This window comes from Hypanus sabinus, unplaced genomic scaffold, assembly GCF_030144855.1.
Source record: "Hypanus sabinus isolate sHypSab1 unplaced genomic scaffold, sHypSab1.hap1 scaffold_457, whole genome shotgun sequence".
Taxonomy (NCBI): Eukaryota; Metazoa; Chordata; class Chondrichthyes; order Myliobatiformes; family Dasyatidae; genus Hypanus; species Hypanus sabinus.
In genome coordinates, this window is record NW_026781330.1 from 106,228 (window position 1) to 124,233 (window position 18,006).

The following is an 18,006-nucleotide window of genomic DNA, read 5'->3' on the forward strand; positions in this document are numbered from 1 at the left end:
ATCCCGCATTAGGAAGCTGAATCAAGAAGAAATATCCAACGGGAGGACGGAGATCGGGAAATAGGTTTACAGGGGGAAGGGGATGGGGAAGAGAGGACCCACAGGAGTATGCGGGATGGGGAAGAGAGATCCCACAGGAGGATGCGGGGATTGGGAAAAGAGATACCACAGTTATGGAGGGATGGGGAAAGAGAGATCCCACAGGTTGAAGGGGGATAGGGAAGAGCGATCCTACGGGAAGAAGGGGAATGAGAAGGAGAGTTCCCATAGGAGCAAGGTGGATGGAGAAGAGAGATCCCACAGGACGAAAGGGGCTGGGGAAAAGAGATCCCGAAGGAGGAAGTGGGATGGGGAAAAGAGATCCCACAGGAGGAAGGCAGATGGGAAGGGAGATCCCACAGTTGGAAGCAGAATCAGGAAGAAAGATCCAACAGGAGGTAGGGGGATGGGAACGAGAGATACCACAGGAGCATGGAGGATGGGGAACAGAGATCCTGCAGGACGAAAATAATGGGGAAGAGGCGACCCACAGTAGGAATTGGATGGGGAAGAGAGATCCCGCAGCAGGAAGCAGAATCAGGAAGAGAGATCCAACAGGAGGTAGGTGGATCGGAAGTAGAGATACCACAGGGGGATGGGAGATGGGGAAGAGAGATCCCACAGGAGGAAGGGGGCTGGGGAAGAGAGATCTCACTGGGGGATGGGGAAGCGAGATCCCACAGGAGGAAGGGGGATGGGAAAATAGATTACACAGGAGGAAGGGGGGTGGGGAAAAGAGATTCCACAGGAGGAAGGGGACTGGGAAGACAGAACACACAGGAGGAAGGGGACTGGGAAGACAGATCACACAGCAGAAAGTGGGATTGAGAAAAATCCCACAGGAGGAAGGGGGATGGGGAAGTTGTCCCATATGTGGAAAGCGATCGGGGAGAGAGATCACATAGAAGGAAGGAGAATGGGGAAGAGAGATCCCACAGGAGCAAGTGAATAAAGATCCCTCAGGAGGAAGGGGGCTGGAGAATAGAGATCCCACAGGAGGAAGGGGGATGGTGAAGAGAGATCCCAGAGGTGGAAGGGCGATGGGGAACAGAGATACCACAGGAGGAAGGGGGATGTGGAAGTGAGATCCCACAGCAGGAAGAGGATGGGCAGGAGATATCCCACAGGAGGAAGAGGGATGGGGAAGAGAGGTCCCAGAGCAGGAAGTGTATATAGAAGAGAGATCCCGCAGTAGGAAGCTGAATCATGCAGAGATATCCAACTGGAGGAAGGAGATCGGGAAAACAGATTTACAGGGGGAAGGGGATGGGAAAGAGAGGTCCCAGAGCAGGAAGAGCTGAATCATGAAGAGATATCCAACGGGAGGAAGGAGATCGGGAAAATAGATTTACAGGGGGAAGGGGATGGGAAAGAGAGTTCCCCCAGGAGGAAGGGGGATAGGGAAGTGCGATCCAACAGGAGGAAGGAGGATGGGGAAGAGAGATCCCACAGGAGGAAGGGGGATGGGGAAAAGTGATCACACAGGAGGAAAGGGAATGTGGAAAAGTGATCCTACAGGGTGAAAGAGATGGGGAAGGGAGATCCCACAGGAGGAATGGGGATGGGGAAGAGATAACCCAGTCGGAAGCGGAATCAGCCAGAGAGATCCCACAGGAGAAGGGGAATGCGATGAGAGATCCCACAGGAGCTAGTTGGGAAGAGAGATTACATAGGAGGAAGGGGGATGGGAAAGTGAGTTACCACAGGAGGAAGAGGGATGCGGCAGAGAGATCCCTCAGGAGAAAGAGGGGTGGGGAATAAATTTCCGGCAGGAGGAAGTGGATGGGGAAGAGAGATCCCACAGTAGGAAGCAGAATCAGGAAGAGAGATCCAACAGGAGCAAGGGGGATGGGGAAGAGAGATCCCACAGAGATAAGGAGATGGGGAAGAGATCGCACAGCAGGAAGAGGATGGGGAAGAGAGAACTCTCTGGGGGATGGGGAAAAGAAATTCCACAGGAGGAAGGGGGATGGGGAACAGAGTTACCACAGGAGGAAGGGGATGAAGAAGAGAGATCCCTCAGTGGGAAGGGGCTGGGAAGTGAGATCCCACAGCAGGAAGAGGATGGGTAGGAGATATCCCACAGGAGGAAGAGTATTGGGGAAGAGATGTCCCAGAGCAGGAAGTGGATATGGAAGAGGGATCCCGCATTAGGAAGCTGAATCAAGAAGAAATATCCAACGGGAGGACGGAGATCGGGAAAATAGATTTACAGGGGGAAGGGGATGGGGAAGAGAGGACCCACAGGAGTATGCGGGATGGGGAAGAGAGATCCCACAGGAGGATGCGGGAATGGGGAAAAGAGATACCACAGTTATGGAGGGATGGGGAAAGAGAGATCCCACAGGTTGAAGGGGGATAGGGAAGAGAGATCCTACGGGAAGAAGGGGAATGAGAAGGAGAGTTCCAATAGGAGCAAGGTGGATGTAGAAGAGAGATCCCACAGGACGAAAGGGGCTGGGGAAAAGAGATCCCGCAGGAGGAAGTGGGATGGGGAAGAGGCGACCCACAGTAGGAATTGGATGGGGAAGAGAGATCCCGCAGCAGGAAGCAGAATCAGGAAGAGAGATCCAACAGGAGGTAGGTGGATCGGAAGTAGAGATACCACAGGAGGATGGGAGATGGGGAAGAGAGATCCCAAAGGAGAATGGGGTTGGGGAAGCGAGATCCCACAGGACGATGGGGGATGGGGAAGGGAGATCCCACAGCAGGAAGGGGGATGGTGAAGAAACATCCCACAGGAGTGAGGGGGATGTTATAGAGTGATCATACGGGAAGAAGTGGAATGGAAATGAGAGATCCCACAGGAGGAAGGTGGATGGGGAATTTCAACATGCAGGTGAACTGGGAGAAACAGTTTAGTGCTGGACCCCAGGATACTGAGTTAGTAGAGTCCCTACGGGATGCATTCTTGGAATAGCTTTTACGAACAGGGACAAGGCTAATCTGTATTTAGGCTTGTGTAATGAACAGGATTTGATAAGCGATCTTGAAGTTAACGAGCCATCAGGAGGTAGTGACCATAACATGATATGTTTTTATCTGCAGATTGAGAATGATAAGGGCAGCTCAGAGGTGTCAGTGTTGCAGTTGAACAGGGGAAACTATGTAGCCATGAGAGAGGACGTATAGCCTAGACTAGCAGAAAAGACAGTGGAACAGCAATTGCAGGTATTCTCAGGAATAATGCACAAGGTGCAAAATCAGTTCATCCTCAGAGAAGGAAGAATTCAAAGGGGGAAAGGAGCCACAGTGGTTGACAAAGGAAGTCTGAGACTGCATAGCATTAAAAAAAGGAAGTATGACAGAGCTAAGGTGAGTGGGAGGACAGATGATTGGGAAGTTTTTAAGGAAAAACAGAACTTAACTAAAAATGCAATACGGGGAGAAAAAAAAGAGGCAAGCTAGCCAGGAATATAAAGGAAGATAGCAAAAGCTTTTTTTAGATATGTGAAGAGAAAGAAGATAGTTAAGAACAATGTTGGGCCCTTGAAGAATGAATTGGGTGAAATTATTATGGGGAACAGAGAAATGGTGGAAGAATTTAATGAGTACTTTATATCTGTTTTCACTAAGGAAGACACAAGCAATCTCCCAGATGTATGGATGGGCCAAGGACATAGGGTAACAGGGGAAAGGAAGCAGATTGACCTTAGGAAGGAAACAGTGATGAGTAGACTGATGGGACTGAAGGCTGACAAATCCCCAGGTCCAGATGGTCTGCATCCTAGGGTACTAAAGGAGGTGGCCCTGGAAATTGTGGATGCATTGGTAATCATTTTTCAATGTTCCTTAGATTCAGGATCAGTTCCCGAGGATTGGAGAATAGCTGATGTTATCCAACTTTTTCAGAAAGGAGGGAGGGAGTAAACAGAGAACTATCGACCTGTCAGCCTGACATCAGTGGTGGGGAAGATGCTAGAGTCCATTATTAAGGATGAAATAGTGGCATATCTAGATAGCTGTGATAGGATTGGGCTGAGCCAGCATGGATTTACCAAAGGTAAATCATGCTTGACTAATCTGTTGGAGTTTTTCGGGGATGTGACCAGGATGTTAGACGGGTGAGATCCAGTGGATGTAGTGTACCTCGATTTTCAGAAGGCATTTGATAAGGTCCCACATCTGTGATTGGTTGGGTAAAATCAAAGCTCAGGGCATCGGGGTGGGGGGGGGAAGACATTGACATGGATAGAAAACTGGTTGGCAGATAGAAAGCAAAAGGTAACAGTTTCTCAGAATGGCAGGTGGTGACTGGTGGCGTGCATTTCAGACCCCCACAACTCTCTGGGTATTAGGACCACAGCTGTTTACAATTTACATCAACGATTTAGATGAAGGCATTGAGAATAACATCAGCAAATTTGCTGATGATATTAAGCTGGGTGGCAGTGTGACTTGTGATGAGGATGTTAGGAGAGTTCAGAGTGACTTTGATAAGCTGAGTGAGTGGGCAGATAATTGGCAGATGACGTTCAATGTGAATAAGTGTGAGGTTATCCACTTTGGGAGTAAGAACAGGAAGGCAGATTTTTATCTGAATGGTGTAGAGTTGGGTAAGGGAGAAATACAAAGAGATCTAGGAGTCCTTGTTCATCATTCACTGAAGGTGAATGAGCAAGTACGGCAGGCAGTGCAGAAGGCTAATGGAATGTTGGCCTTTATTACAAAGGGAATTGAGTACAAGAGCAAGGAAATCCTCTTGCATTTGTACAGAGCCCTGGTGAGACCACACCTGGAGTATTGTGGACCGTTTTGGTCTCCAGGGTTAAGGAAGGACATCCTGGCTGCAGAGGAAGTGCAGCGTAGATTAACGAGGTTAATTCCTGGGATGTCTGGACTGTCTTACACAGAGAGGTTAGAGAGACTGGGCTTGTACACACTGGAATTAAGGAGATTGAGAGGGGATCTGATTGAAACATGATTATTATGGGATTGGACAAGATAGAGGCAGGAAATATGTTCCAGATGCTGGAAGAGTCCAGTACCAGAGGGCATGGTTTGTGAATAAGGGGTAGGTAATTTCGGACAGAGATAAGGACAGATTTCTCCCAGAGAGTTGTGGGGGTCTGGAATGCACTGCCTCGGAAGGTAGTGGAGGCCAATTCTCTGGATGTTTTCAAGAAGGAGCTAAATAGGTAACTTATGGATTGGTGAATCAAGTGATATGGGGACAAGGCAGGAACCGGGTATTGATAGTGGATGATCAGCCATGATCTCAAAATGGCAGTGCAAGGTCGAAGGGCCGAATGATCCACTTCTGCACCTATTGTCTATTGTCCCACAGGAGGAAGGGGGATGGGGAACAGAGATACCAAAGGAGGAATGGGATGGGGAAGAGAGATCCCACAGGAGGAAGGGGATGGGGAAGAGAGATCCCACAGAAGGAAGGAGGATCGGGAAGAGAGATCCCACGGGAAGAAGGAGGACGGGGAAGAGAGATCCCACAGGAGGATGGGGGATGTGGAAGAGAGATCTCATAGGACGAAAGAGATGGGGAAGAGGGAACCCACAGCAGGAAGCAGAAACAGTAAGAGAGATCCCACAGGAGGTAGGAGGATGGGAAGGAGAGATACCACAGGAGGAAGGGGATCCGGAAGAGAGATCCCAGAGGAGGATGGGAGATGGGGAAGAGAGATCCCACAAGCGGAAGGGGATGGGGAAGAGAGTTCCCACAGGAGGAAGTGGATGGGGAAGCGAGATCCCAAAGGAGGACGGGAGATGGGGAAGAGAGATCCCACAGAAGGAAGGGGGATGGTGAAGAGAGATCCCACAGGAGGAAGGGGATGGGGAAGAGAGATCCCATAGAATGACGGGGGATGGGGAAGAGAGATCCCTCAGGAGGATGGAGATGGGGAAGAGTGATCCTACGGGAAGAAGTGGAATGGAAATGAGAGATCACACAGGCGGAAGGCGGGTGGGGAATTTCAACATACAGGTGAACTGGGAGAAACAGTTTGGTGCTGGACCCCAGGATAGGGAGTTTGTAGAGTGCCTACCGGATGCATTCTTGGATCAGCTTGTACAAGAGCCGACCAGGAACAAGGCTATTCTGGATTTATTCTTGTGTAATGAACAGGATTTTAAGCGATCTTGAAGTAAAGGAGCCATTAGGAGGTAGTGACCATAACATGATATGTTTTTATCTGCAGTTTGTGAAGGATAAGGGCAGCTCGGAGGTGTCAGTGTTGCAGATGAACAAGGGAAACTATGAAGCCATGTGGGAGGAGCTGGCCAAAGTTGACTGGACGGATATCCTAGCAGAAAAGACAGTGGAACATCAATGGCAGGTATTCTTGGGAATAATGCACAAGGTGCAAAATAAGTTCATCCCCCAGAGAAGGGAGGATTCAAAGGGGGAAAAGGGACCACAGTTGTTGACAAAGGAAGTCAGAGATTGCATAGCTTTAAAAAAGAAGAAGTATGACAGAGCTAAGGTGAGTGTGAGGACAGATGATTGGGAACAACAGAACTTAACTAAAAAGACAATACGGGGAGAAAAAAAATGAGGTACGGATGCAAGCTAGCCAGGAATGTAAAGGAAGATAGCAAAAGCTTTTTTAGGTATGGGAAGAGAGAGAAGATATTTCAGAACAACGTTAGGCCCTTGAAGAATGAATTGGGTGAAATCGTTATGGGAAACAGAGAAATGGCAGAATAATTTAATGAGTACTTTAGATCTGTTTTCACTAAGGAAGGCACAAGCAATCTCCGAGATATATGGGTGGGCAAAGGACATAGCGTAACAGGGGAAATGAAACAGATTGACATTGGGAACGAAACGGTGATGCGTACCCTGATGGTACTGAAGGCTAACGAATCCCCAGGTCCAGATGGTCTGCATCCTAGTGTACTAAAGGAGGTGGCCCTGGAAATTGCAGATGCATTGGTAATTATTTTCCGATATTCCTTCGATTCAGGATCAGTTCCTGAGGATTGAAAATGGCTAATGTTATCCCACTTTTTAAGAAAGGAGTCAGGGAGAAAGCAGCACTGTCGAACTGTCAGCCTGACATCGGTGGTGGGGAAGATGCTAGAGTCGGTTATTAAGGATGAAATAGTGGCATATCTAGATAGCAGTTATAGGATTGGGCCGAGCCAGCATGGATTTACCAAGGGTAAATCATGCTTGACTAATCTGTTGGAGTTTTTCGAGGATGTAACTAGGAAGTTAGACTGTTGAGTTCCAGTGGATGTAGTGTACCTCGACTTTCAGAAGGCATTTGATAATGTCCCACATAAGAGATTGGTGGGTAAAATCAAAGCTCAGGGCATCGGGGGGAAGACATTGACATGGATAGAAAACTAGTTGGCAGATAGAAAGCAATGGGGAGCGGTGAATGGGTGTTTTTCGGAATGGCAGGTGGTGACTAGTGGGCTGACACAGGGCTCGGTATTGAGACTACAATTTATATCAACAATTTAGATGCAGGCATTGAGAATAACATCAGCAAATTTGCTGATGATAGTAAGCTGGGTGGCAGTGTGACATGTGATGAGGATGTTAGGAGAATTCAGGGTGACTTGGATAGGCTGGGTGAGTTGGCAGATACTTGGCAGAAGACTTTTAATGTGAATAAGTGTGAAGTTATCCACTTTTGGAGTAAGAACAGGAAGGCAGATTATTATCTGAACGGTGTTGAGTTACGGAAGGGATAAATGCAAACAGATCTAGGAGTCCATGTTCATCAGTCACTGAAGGTGAAAGAGCAGGTGCAGCAGGCAGTGCAGAAGGCTAATGGAATGTTGGCCTTTATTACAACGGGAATTGAGAACAAGAGCAAGGAAATCCTCTTGCATTTGTACAGAGCCCTGGTGAGACCACACCTGGAGTATTGTGTACAGTTTTGGTCTCCAGGGTTAAGAGGAAGTGCAGCGTAGATTCACAAGGTTAATTCTTGGGATATCTGGACAGTCTTATGCAGAGAGGTTAGAGAGACTGGGCTTGTACACACTGGAATTAAGGAAATTGAGAGGGAATCTGATTGAAACATATAAGATTATAAAGTGATTGGACAAAATAAGGCAGGCAATATGTTCCTGATGTTGGGAGAGTCCAGTACCAGAGGGCATGGTTTGAGAATAAGGGGTAGGTCATTTAGGACAGAGCTAAGCAAAAACTTCTCCCAGAAAGTTGTGGGGGTCTGGAGTGGAGACCAATTCTCTGGATGCTTTCAAGATGGAGCTTCATAGGTATCTTATGGGTAGGGGAATCAAGGGATATGGGGACAAGGCAGGAACCATTTATTGATAGTGGATGATCAACCATGATCACAAAATGGCGATGCAGGCTCGAAGGGCCGAATAGTCTACTTCTGCACCTATTATCTATTGTCTATTGTTCCACAGGAGGAAGTGGGATGGGGAAGAGAGATCCCTCACGAGTAAATGGGATGGGGAAGAAATCTCCGGCAGGAGGAAGTGGATTGGGAAGATCCCACAGTAGGAAACAGAATCAGAAAGATAGATCCAACAGGAGGTAGGGGGATGGGGACGAGAGTTACCACAGGAGGGATCCGGAAGATCATTCCCACTGAAGGAAGGGAGATGGGGAAGAGAGATCCCACAGGAGGTAGGGGGATGGGAAAGAGAGATCCCACAGGAGTATTGGGGATGTGGAAGAGAGCTCCTACAGGAGGAAGGTGTATAGGGAACAGAGAGCCCACAGGAGAAAGGGGGATGGGGAAAAGAGATCCTGAAGGAGGAAGGGGGACTGGGAAGACAGATCCCACAGCAGCAAGGGGTATAGGGAATAAACATCCCACTGGAAGGAGGGAATGAGAAATGAGATTTCGCACGAAGAAATGGGACGGGGAAAAGAGATCCCAGTTGGGGGCAAGGGGTAGAGAGATCCCACAGGAATGTGGATAGGAAAGTTAGATCCTACGTGAGGAAGGGGAATGGGAAGGCAACATCCCACAGGAGGACGTGGATGGTGAATAGATCCCACAGGACGAAAGAAATGGGGAAGAGAGATCCCACAGGCGGAAGGAGAAAGGGGAAGAGAGATACCACAGGAAGAAGTGGATGGGGATGAGAGATCCCACAGGAGGATGGGGATGGGGAAAAGTGATCTCACAGGAGGAATGGGGATGGGGAAGAGGGATCCCACACGAGGAAGGCGGATGGGGAAGAGAGATCCTACAGGAGGAAGAGGATGGGAAAGCGACATCCGACAGAAGGAAGAGGGATGGGGAAGAGAGATCCCACAGGAGGATATAGAAGAGAGATCTAACGGGAGGAAGGAGATCGGGATAAGAAATCTACATGGGGAAGCGGATGGGGAAGAGGGATCCCACAGGAAGAAAGGAATGGGGAAGACATATCCCACAGGAGGAAGGAGATCGTGAAAAGACATCCCTCAGGAGGAAGGTAAATGGGGAAGAGACATCCCACAAGAGGAAGTGGGATGTGGAAAGGTGATCCCGCAGTAGGAAATGATATGGGTAAAAGAGATACCACAGTTATGGGGGGATTGGGAACAGAGTTCCCACAGGTCGAAGGGGGATAGAAAAGAGAGATCCTACGGAAGAAAGGGAATGAGAAGGGAGATCGCACAGGAGGAAGGCGGATGAAGAAGGGAGATCCTAAATGAGGAATGGGGATGGGGAAGAGAGATCCCGCAGTACGAAGCTGAATCAGGAAGAGAGATACCACAGGAGGAAGGGGATCCGGAAGAGCATTCCCACTGAAGGAAGGGAGATGGGGAAGAGAGATCCCACAGGAGGTAGGGGGATGTGGAAGAGAGATCCCACAGGAGGATTGGAAATGGGAAAGAGAGCCACAGGAGGAAGGGGTTGGGAAGAGAGATACCACAGCAGGAACGTGGGTGTGGAAGAGACATCTGACAAGAGGGAGGATAATGGCTGAGAGAAATCCAACAGGTAAAAGGTGGATGGGGAATAGTGATCCCACAGGATGAAGGGGGGGTGGGGGCGGGTGGCATTTGTCACAATACATCTCAATCTGATTTACTGCAGTTTACCCAAATCCGTTTACTTTGAAACAGCTCAATGGAACAGTTTCACAGTTCTGAGTGAGAGATAAATCAAGTTACCTCAACTCCTGGCACTTGTGCAGCCCGGGTCCCAGCCGCTGGATTCCTTCACACTGAATGTTGCATTCCTCCAGGTCGAGGTGTTTGATTGTATTACAGAGTCCGATGACATGAGACAGGACCGCGCAGTCAATCGGGGTCAGTGTCATTCCACGGAATGAAAGTGTGTCCATGGATTCCAGTGCGGCCTGAGCCAGTCCACGATTCTGAGACTCAAACAGGTAGTGCAATGTGTTCAGGAGTCTCCTTCTCCCAATGTCATCAGTGTTTCCACTCTGGCGTTTAACCTTGTTCTTCAACCAGTCAATCACCCGACAGGTTGTTTGATGAGGAAATGGACCCAGAAACTCCTCCAGGCCCCGAGTTGTCATTGGGTTGGAGAGACCAGCAACAAAGCGGAGAAATACCTCAAATCGTCCATCTGTCATGATGTGGGCTTCAGGGAGGAATTTCAGGATATCGCCAGGATGTGGATTCAGGAATTGTGCGACTGCAGCTACAAACTCTTGGATGGTGAGGTGTGGGAATGTGTACACCACGCTCTGGGCAGAATCCTCTCTCTCCAAAAGCTCCACCAGGAACCCGGACAGGAACTGGGAAGGCTGCAGACTGTACTTGATCAAATCTCCATCTGTAAACACAATCTTCCTCTCAGACACTCCTCTGTAGGCCATCTGACCCAGCCTGAGAAACACATCACGGGGTCTCTCAATCTCACGGCCATGATTTTTGAGGATGTTGTAAATATAGTAGGAATACAGTTGGGTGATGGTCTTGGGAACTCTCTGCGGGTCCCTGACTCTTTGTGTGAAGAAGGGGCCCAGTGCCAGAGCGAGGATCCAGCAGTAAGAAGGGTTGTAGCTCATAGTGTACAGGATCTCATTCTCCTGCACGTGTTTGAAAACTGCTTCCGCCACCGTCTGATCTTCAAAATACCTGCTGAAATAGTCCTTCCGTTCCTCACCAACAAATCCCAGAATTTCAGTCCAAACACTGATCTCAGCCTTTTCCAACAAATGTAATGCAGTGGGACGGGTGGTCACCAGCACTGAACACCCTGGGAGCAGCTTGCCCTGGATTAAACTGTACACTATGTCAGACACTTCACACCACCACTCGGGATCTGGGCACTGGTGCTTGGGTTCTGTGTCTCTCCGACTGTCCGCAAAATCGATTCTGTGTTTGAATTCATCCAAACCATCGAAAATAAACAGCAATTCCTCTGGTTTCCTCCAGACCTCGCTCAGGATATTCCCAAAGTAAGGATATTGATCCAGAATCAGTTCCCTCAGGTTTATTCTGCAGTTAATGGAGTTTAAATCTCGGAATTTGAAACAGAAGACAAAGTGGAATTGTCGGTATATTTTCCCCGTGGCCCAGTCGTAAACAATCTTTTGTATCAGTGTCGTTTTCCCGATCCCCGGGACTCCGGCCATTGCTACAGAACAACCCGAAGTTAATCGTGTGAAGAATCTTTTCATTTTGTCCCGAAAGCTACGTGAGTAACTATTATGAAATAGATCAGCAATGTGAATTTTCTCCAGCTCTCTGCGGAGATGTTTCTGTCTCCACTCCTCGTGGTCTCTGCCTCTTGCCAGCAGCTCGTGTTCCACCAGTGTCCGATCTCGAACAGTAGAAATGACCGTGAGCTCAGCGTATCGATCAACCAGCTGGAAAACCTTCACCTTCTCCCTCATCAGGATTGTGTTCACTCTCAGTGTTTCAGTCTGTGTCCGCAAAGTCTCCTTGTGTTTCTTTTGAACATCTGAGGACGGACAGAAGTAGGTGATCAAAACCTGATCTGATGAACACGGAACACCCACTTATTTCCCCTAATTAAAAAAATGTTAAGGGCAATGTTTGGGTGAAATCGGGAAATCAGAGATAAGAGTGTGTGAAAATGAACGATGTCCCAGAAACGTCTCTGAACTCATTCAGATCCGCTTTTCAAGTTTGCAGATTCCCCGGTGTTCCAGCGAGCACCAAGTGGACACGTGATTCTGGTGAGGAGAATGTTTTGTGGATTTGATGGTTTCACTGCTTTGACTGCTCAGCTTATGCTGAACTCTGCAACACTGCAGAGTCTCTGCGCCTATTCACCAGGGCACCACCGCTCAGAACAAGAGGGCCTGTAAGGGGTGGGAAGTTCAAGGTGGATATCAGAGGAAGGTTTTTCACTCAGAGAGTGGTTGGTGCGTGGAATGCGCTGACTGAGGCAGATACACAAGTGAATTTTAAGAGACTACCTGACAGATATATGGAGTAATTTAAGGTGGGGGGTAATATGGAAGGCACGGTTTAAATGTCGGCTCAATATTATTGGCCGAAGGGCCAGACAGTTCTATACTTTTCTATGTTCTATATTCTATGCTTCTTTTTGACTGACGGGAAGGTCTGTTCACCAAACTCATTGATTTCTCCACGTGCACATCCGAAGATCCGGACCGTAAAAAGTGTTCTGAAAAAAAGCAAATGGTTATACGTCCGCCAGCCACAGCTCAAGGAGTGTATACTGAACTCTGATAGTCTCAAAACATGCCTCCAAATACAGGTATTCAGGCTCTCAGTGTCATGGCCCTGACCGTGAAATCGGCATTCCAGTTCACGGTTCGGTCCAAGTTCCTTATTCCAGTTTTTCCGAGTTCCCCAGTTTCTGTTGAGGCAGCTGAATCTCATTTGGGCTGGCCTCATGAATAGCTTCAGGATTCAGCCTCTGGCTGCCTGATTGATCCTGTCCAATCCCCCTGCCTGTTTCCCTTCCCTTCACCTTCCGCCTGGAGACCTGCCTTGCCTCGCCTCGCCTCGCCTGGAGCCTTGCCTCGCCTTGCCAGTGTCTGCAGCCTCGCCCTGTTTTCAACTCTCTGACTATGTCCACACCTTCGCTCGTTAGGTTCGGCCGATTTGACTCTACCTATGGTGGGGAAATTCCTCTCTATGTTCACGCCTTCACTCGGTAGGTTCGGCCGATTTGCCGCTACCTAGCCTTGGGGACTGTCGCGTCATGTTCAGGGTTCAGTGTAAATAGTTTCGGCCCTGCGCCCGTACCCAAGCAGGGGTCCCTTCTCTGTGTTCCGTATTATGAGTCCCGGATCTACGTCCTGTACCCAAGGAGGGGACCTGCTCAGTGTTCTGTGTTATGAGTCCTGGCCCTACGTCCTGTACCCAAGGAGGGGACCTGCTCTGTGTTCTGGGTAATGAGTCCCGGCCCTACGTCCTGTGCCCAAGGAGGGGTCCCGGCTCTGTATTCTGTGTGATGAGTCCCGGCCGTACGTCCTGTTCCCAAGGAGGGGACCTGCTCTGTGTTTTGTGTGATGAATCTCGGCCCTACGTCCTGTACTCAAGGAGGGGTCCTGCTCTGTGTTCTGTGTGATGAGTCCCGGCCTCGGTCCTGTGCCCAAGGAGGGGACATGTTCTGTGTTGTGTGTGATGAGTCCCGGCCCTACATTCTTTACCCAAGGAGGGGACCTGCTCTTGTGTTCAGTGTTATGAGTCCCGGCCCTACGTCCCGTACCCAAGGAGGGGACCTGCTCTGTGTTCTGTGTTATGAATCCCGGCCCTACGTCCTGTACCCAAGGAGCGGACCTGCTTTGTGTTCTGTGTGATGAGTCCTGGTCCTACGTCCTGTACCGAAAGAGGGGACCTGCTCTGTGTTTTATGTTATGAGTCCCGGCCGAACGTCCTGTTCCCAAGGAGGGGACCTGCTCTGTGTTTTGTGTGATGAGACGTCCTGTGCTCATGGAGGTATCCCGGCTCTGTGTTCCATGTTCCTGTCTCTTCCACCACCCAGCCTCTAGGTTCTTGTCATGTCCATGTGCCTCGCTCAACACAGGAGTACCTTGGCTTGCCCGGTGCTGGGACTCCCTTGTCCTTTGCTGGGGTTCCCTTGTTCAGGAGTCTCATGCCCAGTCCTGTTGTCTCTCCCTCGACCAAGGTTCTGGGTTCTCGTCCCGTCATCTGCCTCGCTCAGCACAAGAGTACCTTGGCCAGTTCTATGCTAGGATTCCCCCGTCCTGTGCTAAGTTTCCCTTGTCCCGTCCAAGAGTCTCTGGTCCCGTCCTGTGCCTCTCCTCGTCCTGTAGCCTCGGCCTGCCCTCGCCTTGTTCTGGAGTCCGATCCCGAGTCAAGACCCAGGTTCTGGGTCCTTGTCCAGTCTCTGGCTCAGAGTCCAAGGGCAGGCTCCTAGTTCCCAGTTCCATGTCCTGGTTCCGCTATCCTCGTCAAGTCCTAGCCCAGGCTCCTAGTTCCCAGTTCCATGTCCTGGTTCCGCTATCCTCGTCAAGTCCTAGCCCAGGCTCCTAGTTCCCAGTTCCATGTCCTGGTTCCGCTATCCTCGTCAAGTCCTAGCCCAGGCCCGGAATCCTTGACTCGTCCGGGGCCTGTGTCATATCCAGCGTCCTTTCCTCCCCATTTTCCTTGCTTCATTCTCACGCCTAGTCCTGTTCCTGGTAGTTCAGTGTCTGTGTCTTGCTTTTGGGACTACTCCCAATGCCCCCCCGTATGACACTCAGAGTGAAATAAAGACTTTGAAATATCATTTCCATCGTTTACCTTTCAGATGCTTGGGTACTTCAGATAAACCCCGCTCAGTGTCCATGTAGGCGAACTGGCCATCACCTGTTCAAACAGATTAACCTGCATGAGGTCTGTTCTGTGAAATACTGGAAATTCATCAGTATTTACATCTGCAACACACAGTGTATTGTTCGCCCTACCACGTTCCCGTATTTCATTCAGTATTCTTCTCAGCTTCGGTAAATGGTGATGTAGTTTCACAAAGGATTCCCACATCACCTTCCGGGTCCCCGAGCCCTTCTCCATCACCAGATCCAGGAGGAGTTTGGAAGCGCCCGCTCGATTTGCCTTCTCCGCCAGCTCAGTCACGCACTGTAATGAACAATGGGGGAACATATTGAGTAGCGGAGGGATGGGTACAAATCTACCCGGAAGATGGACTGACCCACCACATTCTACTCACTACAGATCACTCACAACCATTGAAGTGTCCATAGCGGGGTAAAGATTTTAAAAGGTGGGAGTGGGGTCAGTCAGGAGTTCCTGCACGCCACAGACGGCGGGGTAACTATCCACATCACGAGTTTTAAGCGGAGCACACCTGGTCTGATTGAGCCAGAATTCAACCGGGGAGTTGAGGTTTTGTGTCAGGGAGGGTTCAGAGCTGAGATGCGGAGGTTGTAGGTAGATTTTGGGTAATATTTTACCTCTTTTTCATTATTAGAACAGTGGGAATGCCAGACAGAATAGTCGAATGCTCTTCCTACAGGGCGCAGCAAGACAGGGGTAGCCTGACAACTGCTCCTTCAGGCATTTCCTCCAGCTGCGGCTTCTTACCGAATGTGCTGAGGAATTTTAGCTCAAACTGGATGAACGCGGCATCACTCGGGAGGCTGACAGATTGACTGACAGACTGTTCAGGGACGGAGATATACCCAAGGCGCAGTCCGTAGGTAATTGTGTAAATGTCAGGAGGGGGGCAGGGGATAGGCAACCACTACCGAAAACTCCTCTGTAACAGGTGTACAGCTTTCTGCTTCGGGGTGTTGCCTAGAAGAGGAAAGCCACTGCGATTATCCCTCTGGCACAGAGTTTGGTTTTGCGACTCAGAAGGGATGAGAAGTGGTGAGCTGCACTGACAGGGGGAGATCATTGGTCAGGAGAACAGGCTGGAGATTCTCTTTACGAGAAGGAGACTGTTGAATGGTGTCTTGCCAACGTCAGGGATATCTTTCGTCAACTCTGACACATTCTTAAGGGCAGTATGAGCTGCCAGAGGTCCTGGTCCACGTTGGTACCAATGACAAGAGTAGGAAATGTGATGAGGTCCTGCAAACTCCAGGGCTGTGTTCGCACGATTGATTTCTCGCACGATTGCGAGTGAAATCTGAAATAGGACGATAATACTGTCTAACGTGTGGCTGAACATGGAGGGCTACAGATGTTTAGATGATTGGGTTCTCTTTCGAGGAAGATGGGACAAGTGATAGTTTTGCACCTGAACTGGATGGGGACTGATAGCCTTGTGGAAAAGGTTGTTAGCACTGAATAGGGATGGGAGAGATGTTAAGCTAGAGTTGCAGGGGGATGAAGAACCAGAATGGATAATGGAGCGGCTGTGTAGGAAATATGTTGCTAAGCCATCTTACAGAGTCAGGACACTAAAGGATGAACATGGTGAAACTAATGTTCCTAGTTGCGTATTATTTCAATCCAAGGTTTACTGTAGGAAAGGCAGATGAGCTTAGAGCGTGGATCAGCACACTGAATTCCAAAATTGCAACCATTGATGTGATTTGTTAGGAAGAGGTGCAGGTCTGACTGTTCAGCATTCCAGCTTTCCTTTGCGTTAGACATGATTCAACAGAGCAGGAGGAATTAAAGAAGGAATTGAAAGATTCTTTGCTGGCTACAGAAAGAGTTTATAAGCTGTGATACTTGCCAAAGGGGGTGTTACTAAGTACTGACCATGCAGGGTGCCAAATTTTGCATGTATCTGCATGCATGTATGTATTCAGGATATACACAGAGTATTTAGAGTGAGGCAAAATTGCAGTTAAATCATCGACGCTATATAAATTACAGATGAGGAGGTGTTTGCTGTTTTGAGGTAGATTAGGGTGGACAAAACCCCAGGGTTTTCCTTCGCATCTTTTCTGAGGCTAGTGCAGAGAGTGCAGGAGCTCCAGCAAAGAAATGTAAAACGTCCGATGCGAAAGTGTTGAGTGCTAGATAATGTTCTGCTGTTTGAGAAAGCTGTAGGAATAAGCCAGGGAATTTCAGGTTGGTGAGTCTGACACCAGTGGTGGTAAAGTTATTGGTAGTTATTCTAAGAGACTCGATATAAGTATTTGGATGGGCAAGGATTGATTAGGAATTGTCAATACTGATATGTACCTGGTAGATCCTGTTTAACCAATCTTAGATATTCTCGGGTAAATTACCAAGCAAGTAATGAACTCAGTGGATGTTGTCTACGTGAACTGCAGCAAGACCTTTGACAAGTCCATCATAGGAGCCTGGTCAGTACGATTAACTCGCTTGGCATTGATGACATGACAGTAAGTTAGTTTACATATTGGGTTTGTGAGAGAAGCTAAGACAGGTAGTGGAAATTTGCTTTCTGACTGGAGGCTTATGAGTAAGTGTTGTGCTTCGGGGACCTGTGCTGTGTCTGATGTTGTCTGTCATTTATATCATACATCAACACTGTATGATAATGTGGTAAAGAGGGTCAGCAAACCTGTGGATGACACCATAGTAGGGACAGCGAGGAAGGTTATCAAAGCTTCCAGCGAGACTTAGAATATCTGGAAAAGGGTGGATTAAAATTGTCAGTTAGAATCTAATGAGGACAAGTGTGAGGTGTTGCATTTTTTGTGGAAAAAGCACGATAGCACGAATACATTTATTGGTAGGGCTTTGAGCAGTTTGGTAAAACCAAGGTATCAGGGATTAGAGATCCAAAATTTCTTGATACTGTTGTCAAAAGTAGATAGCGTTGTAAAACTTTAAGGGCGTGGGTCTTCATAAATCAAAGTTTTGAATACAGAAATTAGATTAGAGGCATGTTTATTAGAGTTGTTAGGGAGATTTTAAAATAATTTGTCGGGGAGTTGGGAACCAGAGTGTTAGGGTTGAGAATGGGGAAAACATAGACGATAGAAAGGATAGGCAGGAGGTAAGGATAGTAACAGCCTGTGGCTTGAGTTACAGGATAATAGACGCGTTGTGCCTTTAACACAGAGAACAACTAAGGCTCGACTGAAAGTGTTATACTTGAATGCACACAACTACAAAAAATATAATAGACGATCTTGAAATTCAGCTAAATATTTGCAAGTATGACATTCTGGCCATTCCTGAAACTTGAATAAAATATGGCTGCAATTTGGAGC

The 18,006-nt window shown here is 48.5% G+C and overlaps 1 protein-coding gene across 3 annotated transcripts in view; it reads right to left on the reverse strand.

The window, feature by feature from the left end:
• Window positions 1-18,006, reverse strand: part of LOC132389000 (NACHT, LRR and PYD domains-containing protein 12-like) — a 41,215-nt gene that overhangs the window by 15,518 nt on the left and 7,691 nt on the right. For all 3 annotated transcript variants that reach the window (XM_059961415.1, XM_059961416.1, XM_059961414.1), the window contains 3 exons: window positions 14,809-14,980; window positions 14,645-14,710; window positions 10,097-11,861 (listed from right to left, as the gene is read on the reverse strand). In XM_059961415.1, coding sequence (XP_059817398.1) covers window positions 10,097-11,861; window positions 14,645-14,710; window positions 14,809-14,980 — 2,003 coding nt within the window. The remainder of the gene's footprint in view (window positions 1-10,096; window positions 11,862-14,644; window positions 14,711-14,808; window positions 14,981-18,006) is intronic.